This window comes from Ovis aries, chromosome 24, assembly GCF_016772045.2.
Source record: "Ovis aries strain OAR_USU_Benz2616 breed Rambouillet chromosome 24, ARS-UI_Ramb_v3.0, whole genome shotgun sequence".
Lineage (NCBI taxonomy): Eukaryota > Metazoa > Chordata > Mammalia > Artiodactyla > Bovidae > Ovis > Ovis aries.
Genome location: NC_056077.1, coordinates 6,789,084 through 6,813,446, shown reverse-complemented (window position 1 = coordinate 6,813,446; position 24,363 = coordinate 6,789,084). Strand labels below are relative to the sequence as shown.

The 24,363-nt window shown below is 46.8% G+C and overlaps 1 protein-coding gene across 23 annotated transcripts in view; it reads right to left on the bottom strand.

Annotated features, from left to right (window-relative positions):
• RBFOX1 (RNA binding fox-1 homolog 1) overlaps positions 1–24,363 on the bottom strand; it is a 2,416,982-nt gene that overhangs the window by 379,112 nt on the left and 2,013,507 nt on the right. For 4 of the 23 annotated variants that reach the window (XM_060406061.1, XM_060406062.1, XM_027961658.3 and 1 more), the window contains exon 1: positions 22,062–22,420. The exons of the other annotated variants lie outside the window; for them this stretch is intronic. In XM_060406061.1, the coding sequence (XP_060262044.1) occupies positions 22,062–22,148 (87 nt within the window). In that variant the 5' untranslated portion in view covers positions 22,149–22,420. Of the gene's footprint in view, positions 1–22,061; positions 22,421–24,363 lie in introns of those variants that run through there. 23 annotated transcript variants of the gene reach the window in all.

Genomic DNA, 24,363 nt, shown 5'->3' with positions numbered 1-24,363 from the left:
CCATAAGTCCCAGTCATCTCCATAAGCATTGTGATTCCCTGTTCTATCTCACCCCCTGAAAACTGGCCTTCCTTTCTGGTCAGAATTCTCTAGTCAAAGATGAAAGAAGAACAGTATGGAGATTCCTTACAAAACTAAAAATAGAGCAATCATATGATCCTGCAGTTCCACTCGTGGGCATACATCTGTGTAAAACTGAAATTCAAAAAACTATCTGCACCTCAGTGTTTACCATAGCACTATTTACAATAGCCAAGACAAGGATGCAACCTTAACATCTATCAGTAAATGGACAAAGATCACACACACACACACACACACACACACACACACACACACACACACACACACTAGAATACTACTCAGCCATATAAAGAATAAAATAATGCCATTTGCAGCAACATGGATGGACCCAGAGATTATTATACTAAGTGAAGTAAGCCAGACAGAGAAACACAAACATCATATGATTGTGTTTATCCGCGGAATCTTAAAATGAATGATAAAAAAATGAACCAATATACAGAACAGAAGTAGAAGCACAGACAGAGGAAACAAACATGGTTACCAAGAGGAAAGGGGGGGCAAGGATAAAGTAGGAGTGCGGAATTAACATACACAAACTACTATATAGTTTGTAGCAGTTGCATCCTGCCGTTCACGGGGTCTCAGAGGGTTGGATGAAACTTAGCGACTGAACAACAACAACAATATATAAAGTAAATAACCAACAGGGACCTACTATATACCACAGGGAACTATACTCAGCATTTTGTAATAATTCTGTGAGGGAAGAGAATCTAGAAATATATATATATATATGTATGTATAACTGAATCACATTGCTATACTCCTGGAAATAACACAATGTTGTGAATCAACTATACTTAAGTCAGAAAAAAATGAACTTAAAAAGTGGAAAAAATGAAGGTGGAAGAAATGGTGGCCTGAGGAATAGACACCCATTTGTCAACCGTGGCTGCTGCGCTGTTGGCGTCTCCACTTGAATGCACACGAGCTGTCCTCCCTGGCTCCCATCTTGTCTCCCGAAAGACCATCTGTCCATCTCCCATCCAACTTCCAGAGGAATTCTGTAAAAATGTAAAACCAGACCACAGTGTTCCTCTACTTGAAACTCTCCAGGGGTTTTCCATCTCTCGTAGACCAGAATCTAAACTCCTCTGGTGTCCTAGAAGGTTGCAGAATTATACAGGTGACTTGATGCCTGCTTCACACCACTTCACCCACTGGGTCCCAGGCATAAATGACCGACCTGTGAGCCGCACCACTGCCCACCTCATCCCCTCTTCAAGCTTCTGTGCGTGGCTTTTGCCTGAACTTTGTTCCCCACACCAGGTCATCACACAGCTGGCCCCTAATGTCAATCAGATGTGAGCTCAGATTCCACACCTTCCTCCCTTCAACCATCCAAAATAGCCCTCTATCACAGAACCTGTCTTCTGTTATGTGATATCAAATCGCTCTCACATAACCTGTCTTATTTTCTTCCTAGCGCTTAACGCCATTTGATGTTCTCCTGCTCATTGCCTGTTTCTCCCTATTAAATCTAAGTGATCTTATTCACCCCTGTACACCTGTTGTCATGCACACGCCGCAGTTCAACAGACATTTACTAAGTTAACAAACACGCACAGAAACCACTGGAGAGCAATCTGACTTTTCAAACCAACTCCTTTCTTCGACCTCTGAAATGCACATGATACGTCATCACCCTCTCTTTGATTTTGAGGGTCAGTTACGGAGATGGACAGGGAAGAACATTCCCAGGTAAGCGACTGATGGAGGAAAAGGTCTGCATTTCGTGTGCACCTTCTAACAAGGGCTTACCTCATCCCAGTGCCATGGGCAAGCCCGGTGTGTGAAGTCTTTCTGCAAACTCTAATGGGAAGATGTTATACTTTTAGGATGTAAGGGAATTAGCAGACAGACTTAGTCTTCTAAGAGAGAAAGAAAGATCATTTTAATGGAAATCCAATGTCGTTTCTCAAACGTACGTTTGGTTTGTAAGAGAAATACTCAGACAGGGGTGATGAGAGCTGACAAGTCTTCTCTGTCTCCAGTCTCAGCTCCTGAGAGAAGGCTGCCCACGAAGACAGTTCAATGTCTTAAGGAGCTTAGTTTTGAAACCAAGTTACAGTTCTAAAATGAGCATCGACTTTGCCCAGGTGCTCAGAGAGACTTTTGTATTCCACGAGTCATAGGACACTCATGCGTTCCTGATGGTGATGGAATTTTCTTTGCTCAAAGGGAAGCATATCTTTTAGTGTCTCCATTTCATGGAACTTAGAAGGAACCCTAGAAAGAGACACATCCACTTGGCTGGAGCCAGCCCACCTGTGCCTCTTTCTCTCTTGGAATTCCCTAAGCCCTGGCTGATTCCTCTCCTTCAGCCCAAACTACCTCCTCCTCTCTGACTTAAGGACCATAATTTTCAGATCATTCATTTACTAGGATCCCCAGCTAGTAAATGTCATGGGTGAAGGAAAAGAAAAGAACACAGGATATTCACTTAGGATGCCATCCTAGTCTTTATGCCCCTAAAAGAAAAGATATTCCTAAGTTAAAAAAAAAAGATTATATTTTTTAAAGCTTCTTTTCAGAAAAAAAAGCACTAGCTGCAAGTGATACAAATGTTTATGTGTAAGATAAGGGTATGAGAACTTTTTTTGGAAGACAGTATGTATATAGAGCTTCCCAGGGAGTGCAGTGCAAAAGAATCTGCCTGCAATAACAGGAGACACAAAAGACACGGGTTTGATCTCGGGGATCGGGAAGATGCCCCAGAGAAGGAAATGGCGACCCACTTCAGTATTTTTGCCTGGGAAATCCCATGGACAGATGAGCCTGGCGGGCTACAGTCCATGGAGTCACGAAGAGTTGGACGTGACGGAGCAGACAGACAGACGTGTACAGAAAAAAAGTGGTTTGAAGTCATTGTTTTTGGGTGGTGAATTACAATGTCTGCATGTATGTGGTGTGTGTGTGCAAGTGAGTCTGTGTGTGTTTTTCTGTTTGCCCCAACTTGCTTAGCATTTATCCTGAATTAATTTTATAATTAGAAAATTAGGTGACAATTATTTTTTAATGAATCTTCTTTTGGAAAGGGGCCCAAGAAGGAAGCCACAGGGTTAAATCAAAGCACCAACCAATCCACTGCTTGCTGAGACTGGCACCAAGGTGTGACGTGCTGCCTGAAGGCAGACAGACGTATGTGAAAAACCCGAGGAGGAGTGGACCGCAGCCACAGGTGAGGAGCGCTGAAGGCTATCCCAAACGCTGTGAGACCCATCTCTTGAGAAGGCTCCTGGCTTTCAAGTCTAAACCCACCTCCGTTTCCTTTTGTTTCAGTAGTGGCTCCAAGGGCCTGGGGTCTGGGATGTATAGCTTATCGATTCAAAGATGGAGACAGATTCCGAGCTGGATCTGAGACGGGCTGGAACCTGGGACCCTTTGCTGTAGTGTGTGTACCTGGACAAACGTCTCCTCAGGTCACAAAATACAAAGAAACTCTAAGGGACCAAAAATAACTGTGCGCATGTGCAGCTCGGGCAAATTTAGGACAACAGATAGAAACACACACACACACACACACACAAAGACACAAATAAGATTTCTGAAGAGCCCGGAACAAAAGTCAAGGGTTTGGGAGCAAAAGCAGGGTATTGCCCTGGCCCTGTGCACTCAACACCGCCAAAGGGGTAGGCAAACCATGTAAGCCACTCTCCCTGCCCGACCTTTGGACACGCCCCTACACGCACCTCATATTAGGAACCAGCTTGCCCCTCCTCCGGGAGCGAACAAGGAAAACTGTGACTTGCTTTAGCTCTCTCCTAACGCAGTCGTGGCCTGCCAAGCAGACATGGGTTCGATCCCTGGGTCAAGAAGATCCCCTGGAGAAAGAAATGGCAACCCACTCCAGTATTCTTGCCAGAGAAATCCCAAGGACAGAGGAGCCTGGTGGGCTACCGTCTGGGGGGTTGCAAAGAGTCGGACATGACTTGGTGACTAAACCACCACCACCACCGTAGCCAGGACTGGGTTCTTTTCCTTTCACCAAAGGGGATCTGAACACAAACACCCACTTTCAAGAATCATGTTCGGTTTCTTGGCATTCAAAATGATGGATCATCTGTCATCTTTCAACCCACAGAAAGCCAAACAGGCCTGAACTCATCTCTGATATCTGGGGTAGATCTGAGCACAGAGGCATGAATGAAGCGGAGGACCCTGGGCCACAGAGAGGCTGGGAACATACATACCACTGCGTGTCAGGGACAAGACCTCTAGGGAGTAAACCAAGATGGCCAAGGAGCATTCGCCTAGCAGGGGCCAGAGAGAGGTGGTGGGGGTGGTTCCCTGGATTGTCACTGGAAGTTTAGTGCCAGCACCTGGGGAAGTCGGGAAGCCAGGAAGCAGAGATGACTTTGGACACACACCTTGAGCAGCCCCCCCAGGAGGGGACTCTACAGAGTGGTATCCTTAGCGAGGCTCTGACCTTGCAAGAATCAGACACTAAAGAAAATACAGGTGCAGACAGCATTGCACACTCCAACCCTACCACTGTTTAGACAGAGAAGAATCCCATATGTTCTGCGTTACCCTCAGCAACGAGAGGCTTTTCATCCATCCCCAGGACACCCAGTCACCATGCAGCAGGTCAGAGCTCGGGTCCCTACAATGGAGACCAGACCGGGACTCAGCGGCCGATGACGGGCGGACCGTATGCTGTGTGAACGCGTGCAACACCTGCTCAGTGCCCCACACAGATCTTAGACCCTCTGGCAGGCAATACCCAGTCCCTGGGCTAAATCACAATGGGAGACGCCGGCCAGCGCGCCAGGTGTAAAACAAGCCCCAGCTCTTTAGAGTCCTTACGCTCCCACCCAAATCCCCAGTGAGGGATCCGGGCAAAGGCAGGACTGCCTGCGTGGCCAGTCTCTACAAAGCGGGAGGAGTCGCCTCATTAAGACGGTCAGTGGACGGTCCCTGTCAATTTCACATCTCCTGTCAAAATCGCCCAGTGCGCAGGCACCTCAATGTTCGCGCCTCTCGCCAGAACAAATGCAGAGCTGTTGAAGGGAGAAATAACACACCAGCGCAATAACAATAGGAGACGCCGCTCGCAAGCTGTCCCTGGCCCCCGGAGGGACTGACACGTTTGACAGAGAATGTATGTTGCTAACACCGCTTGATGCGTGTTTAAAGGGAAAACGGAGAGTGTGTTTCGGGGAGATTTAGACACTGAAAACCAAAACGCAGGTCTTGTCAACAAAACCACAAGGACCACGTCCCAGCAGTTCCCTCCTCGCCCTCTGTCACCCCCTACCTCCCGTTTTGATCTTCTCCCCGAGGAACAAGGCTTCCAGGGGGAACGAGACCTTTTGACTGAGAACTGGCAGGCAGAGGGAGGAACGCTGATCAGAAATGACAGCGGCACAAAACCACGTTAGCCTTCTGCTCAGAAGAGGTTGTACAGGGCAGAGACAAGGCCGGAGGACGGGGAGAGGACACCAGAGTTACCAAGCGTGGCAGGGTCCCGGCGTGGCTCGGGGCCCCCGGCTGCAAGGGCAGAAACCCCCGGTCTGCCGTATTCCAGTCCTGAGAGCTGCAGCAGGCATTTCACTTAGCTGAGCCTCAGTTTCCATCTTTCCAGGATGGTCTCGAGCAGTAACAGAAATGTTCTGGTAGAAACATTCTACGCAAAGTAACCAACAGAGTGACTAGCAGCTGCAGCAATAGTAGAAATAATAAGGACAAGATTATTATCAGGTGATTATATAAGATAATGAAGGCTTCCCAGGTGGCTCTGTAGTAAAGAATCTGCCTGCTGATGCAGGAGACGTGGGTTCGATCCCTGGGTCAGGGAGAGCCCCTGGAGGAGGAAATGGCAACCCACTCCAGTATTCTTGCCTGAGAAATCCCATGGAGAGAGGAGCCTGGCAGGCTACAGTCCACAGGGTCACAAAGAGGTGGACATGACTTAGCAACTAAACAATAACAACAAATATAATAGCGATAATAATGTAATTATATGTGTTATACGGGGTTATACATTATATAAAAATCATATATAACACATAATGATATATAATGACGTGTAACATTAACATATATTAATATATGTGATATTTTATAATATTAAATGATGCACAATATTCTATATACTTATATTTCTCCTTGGTATTATTATATAATCAATAATATATTGCTGTGTGTATGTGAATGCTAAGTCATTTCAGTCCTGTCCGACAGTCTATAGACTGTAGCCTGTGAAGCTCCTCTGTCCGTGGGATTTGCCAGACAAGTATACTGCAGTGGGTTGCCATGCCCTCCTCCAGGGGATCTGCCTGACCCAGGGATCAAACCCACGTCTCTCACATCTGCACTGGTAGGCAGGTTCTTTATCACTGGTGCCATCTGGGAAGTCCTATGTCACTATATAATCATATTAAATAGCATAATTTAAAATCATTATGTAATTATGTGACAATTACATGTAATATGTATTTATCCATGTATGTCTAACGCATATTGTCAGACACAAACACGATCCATAGTATTACTAATTGTATAATTATTTCTAATATTTACTGAGCCCTTACTATATACCAAGCACAATTAGAGTGCCTTACAAGAACTAACTCGTACGATTCTCAACAGCAACTCCAGTGTGGTCCTCATCCAATACAGGAGGATGGTATACCATGGTTTGAGGTGCTTTGGATGTGTCCGTTTTACAGATGGAAAAATCGTAGAACAGAGTAGCTTTCCCCCAGCAGGCAAAGCTGAGATTCTAGCTCAGCAGTCTGCAGTCTGGCTTGAGAGCTCACGCTCTTAGCTCATATATATTATACATACATATACATCTATATGGCTTCCCTGCTGGCTCAGATGGTAAAGAATCTGCCTGCAATGCGGGAGACTCGGGTTCGATCTCTGGGTTGGGAAGATCCCCTGGAGGAGGGAACAGCAACCCACTCCGATATTGTTGCCTGGAGAATTCCACAAACAGAGGAGACTGGCAGACTGCAGTTCATGCAGTCACAGAGTCGAACACGCCTGAGGGACTAACACACACACATGCATTTATAGATATGTGTGTGTGCATGTGTGTGTGTATCTCAAACACTCAATATTGTCTCTCTTACACAGTTTGGTTGTGGTGTTGCAGTGCACTTGGAAATGAACTGGGTGATACATCCACTGAGTCCTTCCCAAGCACCAGACGCTGGGTTATGAACTTTATACGCTTTGGTTCCTTTCACTACCATCCTGCGAGGTGACTGCCACCCAGAGACATGACGATCCCTGCCCGAGGTCACACAGGGAGTAAGTAATGCCCAAGGTCACACAGCTGCAGGAAGGAGATGAACCAGGTCACCTGCCACAGATTCCACATCCTGACAGCACTCTGTCCACCTGCTTTCTCCTCTCCAAACCACAATGCTTCAGTCAGATGCTGTAGGTGAAATGCCTTACACATGGCCTGGTACGTAGTAAATGCCTAAAAACAAGCAGCTGCTGTTGTTTTTATTGTAACTAAATGCGCAAAGCCCAGTAGGCATTTTCTTCCAAGAAAATGACGGAAGTATGAATTTATGACGCCGTCTGTTCAGAGGGCAGATCCAGGGCCCCTTTTAAACCCTAACAAAGCCCCTGCCTTGTCAGTCGACACCAGTTCCTGCATCCAGCCGCATGTGGGAAACCCGAGATTGCCTGTGAGGCACACAGGTCACTCGGCTCTGCTCCCTACCTTCTGATGGAGATGATCTGGGGTTCAGAGTGGACCCCTGCATGCTTAATGAACTGGCCCAGGTTCTGATGAGTCGTAGGGCCAGCTGACCCCTGGATGCAAGAAGCCCTCTGACTGACTCAGAGCTGCGTCTTTCCCTGAAGGCTTCTCACAAGCTGCCCGGTGCCAGTCGGCTGTCCTGTGCTCGAACATCCTCTCCGCCACCGGGCACTGACAGATGGGAGCTATTCTTATTATTTAGCATTTATTAAGCGCCCACAGTGTGCCAGGAGCCGCATGGAACAGGGGTGTGGGTGGTCCCCAAGAGTCTGTCCCCAGAAGGCTGTGGCCACATGGAAGAGAGGGGATGGGCTTCTCTCTTCGCCTTCAAAGCCCACCACCCCTCTCCTTCCACCCAGCCCCAGTTCCAGCCCCAGCTGTTCTACTAGAGCAAATGGACAAAGATTTGCTCCACTCTTGCCTGGGTGTCCAACGTGCAGGGCCCTGCGGGGCTCGTGGACACAAGGCTTCTGTGAGGCCCCCATTTCTTAGATTACAGGAAACAGCCTTCCTTCAGCCTCCAAGACCTTTCCTGAGTTCCAATGGGCAGATTCAAACAGTTGTTAACTAGGTAAGGGAGCATGCCGGAAGAGCAAGAAACAGTCAAGAGAAGCCTCGGGACAGGGTCCTGCTTCCTCATCAAGGGATCAGTACAATACCTTTCAGTTGTTTTGCAGATACTGAAACCCCCTCCAGGTGGGAGAAGTTAATGATTAATGATGATATGCCACCCACAGGCATGCAGACCCCAGACCAGTTAAACCTGAAGGTTGATGATGCTGACTATTACTTACCTCACCACCAACTGTGAGCTGATCACACCCTCTTTTACTGTAAGACTTGCACTGTCTCCCCCGAGCTGAGACACTTGGTTTCTAGGGCATGAGACCACTGTGTCCCCCTTAGCCTGGAAAAGCAATAAAGTCCCCCTTTTCTACTTCACCCAAAACTCTGTCTTCGAGGTTTAATTCAACACCTGTGTACAGAGAAACTGAGTGTTCGGCATCAGGTGTCTAGTAGTCCCAGCTCCCCAGGCTAACAACTTAGAAAGTGGGAAGGGATGTGTGTCTCATGCCCCCCAAAGCCATGGGCTAAGGCTGTCAACCCCCAGCGTGGTATATCCCTCATCGCACCCCCACTCTGTTCAGCTGCACCTAAAATCTGTGCCCCTGGTTCACAGGAATCTCCATGGACAGCAGAAGCAGAGAGCTGCACACAGGCCCACCCACCTCCAAACCGAGAGCACCTTCATATGCAAAGGAAACCGCAGCCACCCAGGATAGGATGGAAACACCATGACAACGGCGACGTTGGCCAACCACGATGGAGTCTGCACCATGAGCAGGTGCTGCTACGGCTGCTTCACAAACGTTATCGCATTAAAGCCCCAGGGCTCCCTTGCGAAGTGGGTGTGACTGTCCCTGCCACCAAGCTGAGACAGCGGAAGCTCAGAGAGGTGAAACCCCCAGGACACAGGACCAAGGGCCAGCTCTGGTTCAGCCCTGGGCATAATGTCCTCATGGCTGGCCTACAAGGGCCCCAGGTGTGATCATCTTTGAGTTCTTTTATTCCTGATATTGACTCCGGGAGGCAGAAGTCCATGGAATGTTACTCCCACTTTCTGGATGAGAAAGCGGAGGCTCTGAGAGGTCACGCAGCTTTCCCAGAATCACCCAGAGAAGGTCATGGCCAGCCTCAGGTTTCCCTGGTCTAAATTCCACACTCTCAATCCTCTGGTCTAAATCTTTAATTGTGCTGCCTCATGAAACGAGAAGAAATAGCTCTTGGGAGAGTGGTTGGTGAGAACACTGTGAGAACGCACCAGACAGCTGCCTCCGCGGTCGCTGAATCTCGCCCCCCTGTCTGAGAGCCAGTGCGGATTAGGGGGGGAATGAAAGGTAACAGCTGAGGGAAGCCACCCTCTCCCAGGCCAGCAATGCACCAGACCCACCACGCTTCCTGGAGCCAGATGTAGAGTAGGTAAATCAAGAGAGCATGGTAAATCAACGATACATCAATAAAAGAAATAATTTTAAACATTAAAAAGAAATAGGCTTTGCAGAAGACCACGGACCCACGGAATATTGAGTTCATTGCTTCTGGACAGTATTTAGGGTTCAGTGATTAATCAAGTGAAGGAGCTGGCTGCTTGAATGCTGGTGGGATGCAAGTGTGATGGATCTATCTTTAGACGGGAGAGAAACATAAATAGGGGCGAGTATCTCCATTCTAAGTCAGCCCGGGAAAGCACTTACCCAAAACAACCTTTCAAAGACAGGGAGGGGGGTTCCGCTTCACCATCAAAGGCTCAGATCGCAGAAGACCAAAGCGGCAACGCGGAGTGTGAAATCCACAAGTCCCTCCAGCCCCGCCTGCCCCATGCCAACGTATTATAAAAAGCATACTTGCTGATATAGCATGCCTTTAAAACGATCAGAATGACAGATGGCTGCAGCAGGAACACATCCTTTTTATAGGACTGCTATTAATCAGAAGAGATTGACAGTGTCCCTTTAATCTTTTAATTAAAAAAAAAAAGTGCACCTCTATACAGCTGAAGGGGGAAAGCTGCTAGCGTCTCCGAGCACATTGAGACACCTGGAATGATGTGCAAGGTCCACATGATTTCAAACTTCCTAAAAGGAGGGCTTTAGTTTCCCTTTATTTCTAGATTTATTGACGTTGGTATTGCTAATATAAAAAGAAGGGATGGGTTTGCATGATGTGAGTAACTCCTGTCTTGCCTCAATTATGGCGTTACGTGTTGTCCTCATCAGGCTATCTGTATGTTCCTAGATTGTGGTGGTGTCACTTGCAAAAGACTGCGGATTACCCAAACATACTCTGGTGGGAGACACTCCTGTAATTACTTTAGGTGGGAAAATACTGCATAAAATTGCCATATCTGCCTTTGACTCATCTGATCAGGTATGGAGAAGCAAGATACACTGGGTGATTTTGAATGTCTGGTAACTATGATTACTGGCAAAAAAAAAAAAGGTAACTGCATAAGTAAGATCAGAAACCCACTAATTTCTTCCCTGGTGGGGTATGGGCAAGGTTTGGGGGAGAAAATACATGTTTGGATGTTTGTAATAGCTTGAACAATTGAGACAACTGTAATACCTCTCAAGGAACTGAGAGCTTTGTTTTTCATCTGTTGAGCACCCAAATTGAGCTTCCCTGGTGACTCAGTGGTAAAGAATCTGCCTGCCAATGTAGGCGGCTTCCATGATAGCTGAGTTGGTAAAGAATCCCACTGCGATGCAGGAGACCCCGGTTCGACTCCTGGGTCAGGAAGATCCGCTAAAGAAGGGATAGGCTACCCACTCCAGTATTCTTGAGCTTCCCTTGTGGCTCAGCTGGTAAAGAATCTGCCTGCAACATGGGAGACCCGGGTTAGATCCCTGGGTTGGGAAGATCCCCTAGAGATGGTAAAGGCTGCCCACTTGTGGATTTGATCCTTGGGTCTAGAGGATCCCCTGGAGAAGGAAATGGTAACCCACTCCAGTATTCTTGCCTGGTTCAGAACCTGGATTCTTGCAATCCCAGGTTCAGAGGTGTAGCAGGACGGAAAGGAGCTGGGCACAACCTCTGAAAGAATGACATGGCCCAAGGATACAACATAAACCAATTAGAATCAAGATGGCAGACGAGACTAGACCTTGATCCTCAATCACAAGTGAAATGATCCATCCAGAGGTGCCATGACAGTTCCAAGGCACTGTTAAAAGACCAAGGAGTGGGGCATAGCCCAAATCCTTGAAATCTCCATCCCTTCCCCAAAACAGTTGGAATAATCCTCCCACTCATTCGCATATGAAATTACCCAGCCTATAAAAACCACACCACATTTCACAGCCACACTCACCCTCTGCGAAGGCCCACACTCTGCCTGTGGCGTGTGTTTCTCTCTGAATCTGAATAAATCCATTTCGTATCTATAACTTTGTCTCTCACTGAATTCTTTCTGGGATGAAACATCAAGAACCTGAGCTTTATTAGGCCCTGAAACCAGGAAATGTGGGTTTTGACTGGCTTCAAGTCTCAGTCACGTGGGTTCAATTTCCAAACTGGGTTTTGGCTGGGTTCAAATCCCAGTCACATGGGTTCAAGTCCCAATCTGAGGTAAACGGTTTCATTGGGACCTGGCAGGCTACAGTCCGTGGTATGGCAGAGTCGGACACGACTTAGACCTGGGTTCGATCCCTGGCTTGGGAAGATCCCCTGGAGAAGGAAACGGCAACCCACTCCAGCACTCTTGCCTGGAAAATCTCAAGGATGGACGAGCCTGGTAGGCTACAGTCCATGGGGTCGCAAAGAGTAGGACACGACTGAGCGACTTCACTTTCACTTTCGCAACTCAACAACAAGAATGCCTAAACTGGATAAGCGAGCTCTGAGTGCTCTTTCACTCCCTGCTTGGCTGGATCTAACCCCAGCCTCCAGCTTGACTCTGGAATTTTTGCAGGTGGGGAAGAGTTTGGGAAGGGTTGGGGTGTCAGCCTGGAGTTTCTGGGGCTCACTGAAATCCAGCTGGACCCTATGGGGCTCGTGGGCACAAAAGCCCCTTTCCCTGAGTTCCAAAGGGCAGGTTCAAACAGTTGCTAACCAGGGAAGAGAGAGGATGCCGAGACCAGGGAGGAACATTCAAGAAACAATAGTGCAGCCTTGGGGGCAGGTCCGAGTTCCCCCTCAAGGGATACACATAACAATATCTTTGAGCTGTTTTGCAGATACTGAAACTCCCACCAAATGGAAAGATGTTAATTTCTGATAAAGCACTTTTCATTCCAGAGAGAAGGTCACTGTTAGGCCAGAAGATCTCTGGACTGAAGGAATGCAGCCTCTTCAGGCACTCTGATCCTCATCAGCAACCCCATCCGTGGACTAGAAGACTCCACACAGGGGTCCCCGTCCCCCCACTCCACACACACACCTGCAGGGCTGGACACACTGCCTTGAGGGTATTAGCCCGCTGTGGCCCTCTTTGCCTGGCAAACAATGAAGCTATTCTTTTCTACTTCACCCAAAACGCTGCAAAAGTTGCTCAGTCATTTCCAACTCTTTGTAATCCCACCAACTATACAGTTCATGGAATTCTCCAGGCCAGAATACTGGAGTGGGTAGCCTTTCCCTTCTCCAGGGGATCTTCCCACCCAGGGATAGAACCCAGGTCTCCCGCATTGCAGGCGGATTCTTTACCAGCTGAGCCACAAGGGAAGCCCAAGAATACTAGACTGAGTAAGTAGCCTATCCCTTCTCCAGCAGATCTTCCTGACCCAGGAATAGAACCAGCGTCTCCTGCACTACAGGCAGATTCTTTACCAGCTGAACTACCAACTCTGTCTGAGAGTTAATTCAGGGTTAGTGTACAGAGGCCAGAATTTACTTCACCATCTTTGCCACCAGTTGGATGTGGTACATTTGTGAATGAAGATCAAGTTTGAATAACTACTGCGGAGTCATGGGCTGACTTGACTTGAGTCATTGCAGCCTCTGAATTCAACTGTGCCTGAAGGTGGAGGTTTTCTGTTTCCCCTCTAAACAATTATGAATTAGATCTTGTCACTGAAAGATAAAAGAGTTCTGACTAAATGCCTATCCTCTTTCAGAATAACACAGGATAAGCATTACAGTGGTGGTTTAGTCACTCAGTTGTGTCCAACTCTTGCAACCCCATGGACTGTAGTCCGCCAGGCTCTTTACCAATTGAGAATAAGTATTATATATACATATAAATGGGCTTCCCAGGTGGCGCTAGAGGTAAAGTCTCTGCCTGCCAATGCAAGAGACATAGGTTTAATGCCTGGAGCAGAAAGATCCCCTGGAGAAGAAAATGGCAAGATACTCAAGTATTCTTGCCTGGAAAATTCCATGGACAGAGAAGCCTGGTGGGCTACAGTCCATGGGGTTGCACGAGTTGGACATGACTGAGTGACTAAGCACATACGTATAAATGCCACCTTTCCCATCTATTAGGATATAAATTTTAGGTTGAAAAGAATCTTGTGTGTTTCCTATTCTGCCTCATCACCTACAACCACGTCTCACTCCACTTCTCACAGCCTGGCATACAGTAGGTGCTCAATAAATTACTGTTGAACAAAGAGATGAATCCCATGTAAACTCACAACCACTCTTCAAGATAGGTGTTCCTGTTTCCATTTTGCAGCTGAGAAAACAGCCTTGGAGAGGTTAATTGACAAGCTCAAGGCCACATGCTTAGTAAATGCCAGGGCCAATATATCAACACGGACCTGTTTGACGCCAAATTCTCTTTGCCACCTCCCTGACTCTTTAATTTAGTCTGCTGTTGACACGGCCTCTTTGGCAGTACAGAAAAGTCACTCGGTGACTAAGATGGAGCAGCCACGAAGTAAATGACGCCACCAACACTCACATTATGCAGGCGTGCCTTCTGCTTTCTTTCCCAATCAGCAGATATTCCAAACATGTAAAGAACATTGCAGGGCAGCAATATCAAGATCTGAAAATGGCTCCACCAGCCGCTGAGCAAAACAAGTTCATTCCCTTCGGGTTTACACCACTGCCTTGCACGTTCCTCATACATTTCCCTACCTTTCTGCAGGGGCCAGTTACGTTTGGTCCACTGCTAAAACCAGAAGTTTGATAATTCTTGGTGTCACTGTGAGGGGACCCACTGACCAAAATCACCCACTCTGACTAGGCCTGAGAGTAACCACTTGCATGAGTTACCTTACAACAGGAAGTCCTGGTAAGGAACTTGGAACTAACACGCTACTACCAACCAAAAGAATTCGGCAAAGGTCAAAAGGAGAGAGGAGACTCCATAAGTTCTACCAACCTCCCAGAATCCTCGCTGGAATCCATCTTGGCTAAGTGACGCATGAACCAGCAGGAAGGACCCTGAGTCACAATGACTGACCAGGAAATCCAGAGACCAACCCATCGCCGTAAAACCCGAGAACGCGAACTGCACGGCAGAGCAGTTCTCCTGCGTTCCCTTCCCCTGCAGCTCTCCACTTGGGCACCCTTTCCCCCAAAAGTCTCTGGGTTTGTCAGCAAGTGTGTCTCCTGGGATGTTCATTTTCCAGTGTTAGACGAGAGGGTCCTGGGGGAGGGGGTGTGTTCCTCCTTCCTGTGACCTCACGACACAGGTGTATACAGATCTCTCATTAGACACATCACCCAATTCAATGATGCTGATTTCTGCTTCCAAATCCAGAGTTGAGGGGTTTGCCTCTACCACTGCTATCCACGTCAGGGAAGGCGTTCCTTATTTCTCTGCTGCCATCTAATTCTGTGGGGTACAGGGTGGAGAACACAGCCTTCAGAGAGCTTACTGCTTCAGAGAGAAAAGATAGCAAATAGCGATTGGGACTCAAAATCCAGGGAATTCGACATTCACCTGCCGGATTCAGAGAAGGGCATTAGAGAGCCCATTCCTCTGTGGGCACAGAGAGATTTGGGGCTCAGAAGCTCCATTTCTGAGATTCCTCCCAGCTCCTCTGGAGCCCTGTCTTTTGAGACCTATACTTACACAATGGCAAGACACACAGTGCCAATGGGTTGGGGAAGATACTGAAGCTCTGTCTTGATATGCCAACCCAAGCATCGTGAGCTCACCCACGTTCTCTGCTCTGATAGGAAGGGCTTTCTCCTCTGCTTGCCCAGAGAGTGTCTGATGATGTTCTACAGCCAGACTTGAATGCCACCTTTCCCCTCTGAGTGCATGCATGCTACGTTGATTCAACTGTGTTTGACTCTTTGCAACCCAATGGACTGCAGCCCTGCCAGACTCCTCTATAAGTGGGATTCTCCAGGCAAGAATACTGGAGTGGGTTGCCAGGCCCTCTTGTAGGGGAGCTTCCTGACCCAGGGATTGAACCTGCACCTCTTGCGTTCCCTGCACTGGTAGGCGGGTTCTTTACCTTCAGCACCACCCGGGAAGCCCTCATTCCCCTCTGAACGACCCTCTTTCCTACTTCAAGAGGCATCCACTGTCTCCCTCTCCTATATCTCCATATGCACCTCGACAGTGGATCTGTGACAAAGAACAAAGGTTCCAGTCTCCCAGATGTGGCCCACATCTCAGCTCTGGCACAATCCTTGAGACAATCCTTGTGACCTTGGGCAAGTGACCTTTCTCTAAATGTCAGGTTCAGGTCCTCCATATGCAGAAAAGGCATTGTAATACATGACTGTGATTTCTCATCCAAGACCCCTGGGGTCACCTCTATCTTGAAATTCAGATTTGAGGAGATTTTTCTTTTCCAGAAAGGGAATCCATCAGAAACAGATTATGTAACTTTCTCAGCAGGGCCTGGGACAACACTCTAAAATCAAACACAGAAAAGTTCCCGTGGCAAAATATATGAATATTCACACTGAGTGGGATAAAGACAGTCTATAAATAGCAACACATCATTTCAGGTCAAGTTTTCTTCCGAAAGGCATTTTAGTGCCAACATTCCCCCCACCCCACAAAAAAACTGGTTTTCAGAGCTTTGGGAGATTTACAATTACAGATAATGGTAGGATAAATAGAACCCAACTTTCTGGTTACGGTAACCACCATTATCCACAAGTTTGCTCTCCTAGGTTTACCTGAGGTCAACCACAGCTTTAAAATATTAAATGGAAAATTCCAGAAGTAAACAATTCATACATTTTAAGCTGTATGTTGTTCTGGGTGGTCCAGTCCCATTCTGTCCTGTCCAGGATGTGGACCATCCCTGTGTTCAGAAGATCTCACACAGTTAGTTGCTTAGTAACTATCTCAGTTATCAGATTGACTCCAGAGTTACTGTGATGCTCGGGTGCAAAGGATCCTGATTTTCCTGAATACCAGCCCCAAAGGACAAGAATTAGTGATGCTGGCAGTTCTGATGGACAAAGAGAAGCCGTCAAGTGCTTCCTTGAAATGAAAAGGAAAACATTCTCAACCTAATAAGGAAGGCAACAAAACCATATGCTAATATTGCTAAGATCTATGTTAAGAATGAATCTTTTCTGTGACACTTCTAGGAAGGAAAAAAAAAAAAAGTGTGTGCCTTGTATAGTAAGATATCCAGGGGCACATTCACAACTTCTTATTGCAGTAAACTGTTATAATAGTTCTATTTTATTATTAATTATTAGTAGTCTCTGACTGTGTCTAATTTACAAATTAAACTTGACCACATGTATGTACCCACTCCAGTATTTTTGCCTGGAAAATTCCATGGGCAGAGGAGCCTGGTAGGCTACAGTCCACAGGGCTGCAGAGAGTCAGACATGACTGAGTAACTCACACACACACACACACACACACACACACACACACACACACAGGTATGTGTGTACAGGGAAAAACACAATCTATCTTGGGTCCAGTACTATCTAAAGCATCCACTGGGGGTCTAGGCCATATCCCTGGGAAATGGAGCATTTCCTGCCCAGCTAGTAAACAAGGACATCACAGTCATCAGTGGCTGGTGACCCTGGGGGAAGCAGAAGAACGCCTGCAATCCAGCAGCCAGCAGACTGTAGCCACTCCCTACGGTGAGCCCTGAGGAAGCTCAGGATGTGAAAACACAGGACCATGCCCTGATGGCTGAGACGCATACTAAAGGTATGATCTCAGTGAGCCTGGACTCTTGCATCTTCCTATAATAGAAAAGTGCTAAATTCCTTAACTTGGGATATCTGCTTTTCTTTCAATAAGAATAATCTCTTTGATGCTCAGACTACCTGCTCTTTGTTACAAAACTTCTATATAACCAGGCTCATCCCCTCGCCTCCTCGGAGCAGTTTGCTCAGGCTTACTGGAGAGGCCCAGGCTTGAAGTCCTAAAACTTAGTATTGAATAAAACATACCTCTCAACTTTTAGGTTGCTGAAGATTTTTTAAAGTCAACATCCTCCACAGATAAGCGGGGGGACAACTGCATTGTTAGGATAAACTGACATAAAATATGCAAGTATTTAGCACCATGCCTGGTACATGCATGCATACCAGTCGCTTCAGTCAGGTCCGACTCTTTGTGATCCCATTGACCATAGCCAGCCAAGCTCCTCTGTCCATGGGATTCTCCAGGCAAGAATACTGGAGTGGGTTGCCAGGCCCTCCTCCAGGGGATCTTCCTGATCCAGGGATCAAACCCGAGTCTCTTACGTCTCCTGCACTGGCAGGTGGGTTCTTTACCAATCACTAATGCCACCTGGGAAGCCCTGCCTGGTACATAGCAAGTATGAAATATTTATCACCTATCAGGCCTTCCTGGTGCTTTTACTGTCATCTGGATTTTATATTTATCTAAGGTTCTCTTCCACTAGGGTGTGAACCTAACAGTCAGTAGCTGTACTGGCTGCTTCTGGTTTCCAGGTACATGGAAAGTGCCTGATATGGACTATGTGGGCAGCAACTGAATGACTGAAGTGAAAAAATGCGTGGTGAGGCAAATGTGGCCGTGTCTACACCGTCCTCTGTCTAGGAAAACAGTCTCCAGACCTGATCTGCACTATCCGGAGGAGACGAGAGTGGAACTGTCTTGGTGTGGAGAATAATCCAGCAGTGATGGGCAAGGGCTATATCTGGCAGATAAATATCTAGAGTGAGGGGCTCAAGTCTGAACTTGAACCCAGAGCCGAGGGCTCACTTGACCCAAACACCACCCAGACTGATCAGTTACAAGACTCTGGTTTAGATGATATCGTCTGACGCTGTGTGGCCGGCCACTGGTCCATGGCTCGGGTAAGTTCTCTTGGTAGCTTCTTCCACTCAAGACTGACGGACAATTTACTTGCCAAATCTGCTGTTCTCAGGTCAGATAACTCATTGATCATTCAAGGTCTTGCTGGAAACTAAGACATGAATAAAGGCGTTCAATGGGAAGACATGTTCGTTCTTCTTAACCAGAGATACCAGCAGTCCGCTCTATGCCAAGGGGAACGGAACAGTGTTTATACACTGTTAATATTTGATGCTTGATAGTATTTCTCCTCTTCTGCTTCTTGCTATGCATGAAAACTGTCCAAACTGGTTTAGCCCAATCCTCCACGGTCACTCTGGAATACTTTACATGGCTGGAAGGAATAATTATTCACCTTGCTATCTTATTCAACAAGTTCAGACATCAAAAGATGGGTTCAGGATATTCAATATGGTAAAGCATCTAGCTTTCTTCGGGGATGGCCCATGAGGTCAGCAGTCGCTACTGAATCTACTCCTGGGACAAAAGATACTATTGAGTCACGTCCTCGGAATTATTAGGAAACATCTTTGCTCACTGCCTTTGCAGGATAAGGCGATGCTCTCTTAAAAGCCTCTTATGATGTCCGATCAATTATTGTTTGTTTTCTTGGACTGAGCAGATAAAAACAGAGCAATAGGAAAACAAAAAGTGGCACTTGATAGGGTTATGAAAAGGAAATTCTTAGGCCACAGAATCACTGGTTCTTCATGTTGGAAAGACTGTGAGAGGAATCCTAAATTCTGATAAGACAACCCTGCCAAGTGGCCCCTACAGCTGTTTCATACCTCCAGTCCCAGGGAACTTACTACTGCGGAAGGAACACACTCTATTTGGGATCATGGAACTGTCTCACTGATCACATTATGAGGACGTGGGCGGCACCTTAACTCCCTCTAGGAAAGCCCTGGCATCTTTTTTTAAACTTCTATTTTGTACTGGGGTAGAGCAGATTAACAATGCTGTGACAGTTTCAGGTGGACAGCAAAGGGACTCAGCCATGCATACACATGTATCCATTTCCCCCCAAAGCCCCTTCTCATCCAGGCTGCCACATAACGTTGAGCAGAGTTCCCTGTGCTATATAGTAGGTCCTTATCGGTTATCCGTTTTAAATACAGCAGTGTGTACATGTCCATCTCAAACTTCCTAACTCTCCCTCCCCGCTGGCAACCATAAGTTCGTTCTCTAAGTCTGTGAGTTTGGGAAAGCCTGGATCAGGAAGATCCCCTGGAGGGGGGCACGACAACCCACTCCAGTATTCTTGCCTGGAGAGTCCCCATGGACAGAGGAGTGTGGTGAGCTGCAGTCCATGGGGTCGCAGAGCTGGACATGACTGAGCGACAAATCACCCACACACACATTTCCATCTTGAAGAGTCTGGGAGGAAACCCACATGATCAACGAATTGGTCAGCAAGCTGATAGAGTCTGCGGGAGTACAGGGCACCTAGTATCACCTGAAGCATCAGCTGAGAGGCGAGGGTGTGGGTGTGTGTCTTAGTTTTTTCCCTCTTTGAGTTGCCTTTCCTTCACTTACAAATGTTACTGCAGTGGAGTGTCTGAGTTGCTTGATGCCACTGGATAAATAACACAGGCTGTCTCAGAAAACTGGAAAGAAGGCCAGTCTCTCCCCACCCAGAGCGTTTCCGTGTGATCCACGGCGGCCGGGAGAGGAAGAAGATGAAGGCTGTCACAGCATCTGGGCTCAGACCCCCTGCCGCACCACTCCCTGACTTCTGGGTAACTAGTTACTGGAGGTGTCACTTGGGAAAACAAAGCATGATCCCAGCAACGATCTGCAAGTAAAATCTCTTGTTTCTTCTCCCCCAGAAACTGAATCCATTTCTCAAAGGCTCTGCACAGGAGGAAGGAATGGGAACCGGGCCTCCCCAATTTCTCAGCTCGCCCGTGTGTCTTCTCATCTATCACCCGGGTAATACGTCCAGAGTGGCATTTTGTAATGACAGCAGCATTCCAGCGGATCGATAGTTATTTAATTCCCAACAAGCTCTCGAGTCCATTAAGCCTGATTACATTCACCCATTTCAGTGGGTGCTGTTATTTTTCCTACACCGGCACTTAATCTATAACAGGAACTTATGAGAACTTTCAAAAGCAATTTCAGCATCAATCAGCATAGAGTGAAGGGCACGATTTGCTTGTAATTATTTATCGGATAGGGCGGTCCAGGGTCTGACAAAACTCCAACCGCTAACCTTCACCCCGAATGTCCAGCGGAAGTAAAAGGTTTTCCGGTGTCTCACCGAGCCTGACTTCAGACCCCAGTGCCTCACTGGCCTGCGTACGCCTGGAAGGATGGACTGTTTCCACGTTGTTGAGGACCACTCTCCAGGTAGCCCATTATTTCTCATGCATAATGTAGAAGCCTCCCAAATGATCAGGGACCATAAATCTGGCATGATAAGATGTTTCGCTATGTTTTGGACTCGCCCCTAATGGCTCAAATTGCCAAGAGTCTTACAGTTTACAAGAGGTAACAACAATATTCAGAAAAGGAGACACTGGAGGTTTGACCAGAACCCTCCTCAGAAATTTGAATTAATGAGCTAGTGTTGCAGAATTTTGAAAGATCGTGGAGGGAGGAGCATAGAACTGAAGGTAAAAAGGACGTACTAACTACATGCAGCTTTTCTTTCTTGTAGAAGGGAGATACAGAATGTATAACAAAAAGATGACTGCTCTCAAACAAACCACGAAAGAAGACATCCGGGTTTCCTCTGACGTTCAGCCTCTGTCATTAGTCAGTCTTCCACAGAGAAATTCAGACACTACCCAGAAGCCAACATTTGCTTTAAAAGACACACTTAAAATGAAAAGGAAAAAAAAAGGCCCCAGATATCTTATTTGATGATTCTCCCAACACAGAATGAAAAGCCTTAAAAGTGAAACCAACTTGTGTTTCAATCATCTCCTTTCTTGCCATCATTCAGATGTAAACAACTGGTAAGGGATTCCTAGTATCATCTCTGAACTTCATAAATTAACCATCAAAACAGCGATCCTTTTGCCTCCCTGCCACTGGTCAATTTCAGGTTTGGGAAGGCGGGGGTACCCTCCATGAAAACAGACAAACCCTGGGAAGCGGAACCTAAGGATTAATGCGTATTTCATGCTCCTGTTTCCTGGGTGAAAGCTCTTAACCAAGTCACCTCATGACCAGTTAGTCCATCTAGGGATCTGCTGTGGGAGACGGAGTCCCTCCGAGAGCCGAGAAGGAGAACAAATCCTTTGCCCCGTGGTCAACCTCCCAAAGCAAAGGCATGAATGTTAAACAGCAGCCCGATCAATACAAGCAAATATAGCTCAACTACACCATTTATTCAACCATGAGAGATGTCAATAGCCAGATTAGGGTGATCCATCTTTTTGATTTCCTACTGTCTTCCCTCAGACTACACGAGGGCTTTTTCCTGTATTAAAAGTGTTTGCTTTCTCAACCATAAAAATTCCAATTATTACTCTGCGCGCTCTGGAGTTAAGTTGCTGGCTGGCAGTGGCCTTGAATTACCTGGATCAGTCCTGGGAAGTAGGGGGCGGCTGGAACGATCATAGGTACGCCATAGGGATGCAAGAGGACTCCTTGAGAAGGCAACATGCTTTACGGGCAGGTGGGATCCCCTCGGAAGCTCAACGCATCAATGGAGAGTTGGGGGAAAAAAAAGAAAGAAAAAAAAAATCTATAGACCCAACTTCTTCCGAACCACAGAGCTGAGAGCCAGATCGCCGCTGTCAGGAGCGCAGAGCTCATCAACACTCAGAGGGGAGAGAAAGAAAATCCAGCATCAGCAACTCTTAATGTGAAAGTTTTCTTCGCAGACGAGGGAGAGACACAGCAGCTGCAGGGTTGAAGCTACCAAAATGGAAGGTTCTATTTTGGGAACGGCTTGCCTAACATGACTAACCAAATACTCTTCATTAATTTAGTTCTCAGAGAGAGTGAGAGAGACCCAGAGACAGGGAGCAAGGTGGTCAGGCTGGCAGATTTGGGCTCTTTCCAAAGGAATTTGGGGAAAAAGAAAAAACAAAATTGGAGTCTGTGTGGGATGGTTAGAGAGGAAAGCTGAGAAATGTCAATTGATATGATTATCAGCTGCCACTTAAAAGCTCAGTAGAGGAACGCAGACAGCCTCTGGTTCTGATCACAGAGAAACGAAGAAGATGCTATCTTGTTATCCTATGTCTCTCTCTCTATCTCTTTCTCTCTCCCTGGTTTTAGTTTTAAAGGGGCAACTTGTGCCCAAACTATAATAATACCACCAAGTATCTGCAGCGTGTGCTATGGCACACAGAACTATAGCTAAACTATTTACACATGTTTTGGAATTTCATTCTCAAAACTCTCGCAAGTAGCTACTATTGCTAGTTCCTGGTCCACACGAGAAATGAGGTTCACGCTGGTTGAACTGCACGCTCACAGCCCTCCACACATGAGAGGCAGTGCCAGGCTCCTAATTCCTAATTGGCCACTGTATCCATTACAGTACTTGGTTCTGTAATATAATTTCATATGCCTTAAAAATAAAGTTTTAACATTCTTTGTCTTTGAGCTTTCAGTTGTTATATTTTAATATGCAATCTATTAATCAGATGACTCCCTGCTCCGAGAGTTTAAAGGCATACCCAATGTACAGCAAAACCACAGATGAGAAATACACTCCAGTATTTCAGATCTTTCTGATGTTTGAAAACATCCAAGTGATGGTCCAGCATGAGATACGTGGTCACAGACACACCCAGATGGGATTGCAGGAAGTGGAATTATACTGACTTGGGTGTCCCAACTTGGCAGCTGTGTGATGCCGAACACGTTGCTCAGCGTCTCTGAACCTTCGTTTCTTCATTTGGAAAACTGAGATAATAACAGACCCTACCTCATAGGGTTGTGCGACAAGAAAAGTGCTTGGCATCCTCTCACAACGTGTACAAGACATGTATTTGGCATTCTTATCCTGTGTTTCCTGTTTCTCTACGGACGCCTGGTATAGATACGCCTTTGACTTCGGGTAGAAGGCAAAGACAGCCTCAGATTGTCACTCTTCTAATATGTATCCCAGGAAAGCACCTGCTAGTGTGGAGAATTTCCCAGTTTTGAGAGCACAGACTGAGTCTACTCAGGCCATGCTAAAGGCCCTGGAGATCACTGAAAATCACCTTCAAGCCCAACATCTGCTTGCCACCTCCCACCTCGAACTCGAAACCTGACACTGGATATAGATTTTTGTTGAAACTTGGAGAGCATCAGACACAGCAAAACGTATTCAACTATTGGCTTTTTCTAAATCCAAATGTCAATGCCTCCACTTTTAGATCGCCAAGGTGTTTTTACACTACACTAATTTTAGCTGCTTGATTTAGTTGCATAATTACATTTCTAGATAACGACAGTGGACAGCGTTTGGCAGAGAATGCAATGATTTAAGGCTGAATTGGGGCCATCTTGACAAGGTTTCTCTATAATTGATTCTCATGTATCCAAGTGGCCACCCTGTTACGATTCAGAAAGCTCCAGGAACAGCTGCGCCTTGACCCTCTCTTACTTAACAGCCTGATACTGTTTCTAACTTTAGCTTTTGACGCTGACTTTCAACACTGCTCTTCTGAGAAGTTACCAGTGAGAACAGAAGCCTTACCATGAGACTGCTTCCTGGGGGCGGGGAGAGCTCTTCCTGATTTTGGAAAGCCCTGGGGTCAGATTGTGTTATGTCTCTGATGGAAAAATCACTGGACCAGGAGGCAGGAGTTCAGGAAGGCCAGAAATGTATACATTTAGACTTTGTTTCCTGAATCTCCTATGTAAGTGATAATACTCA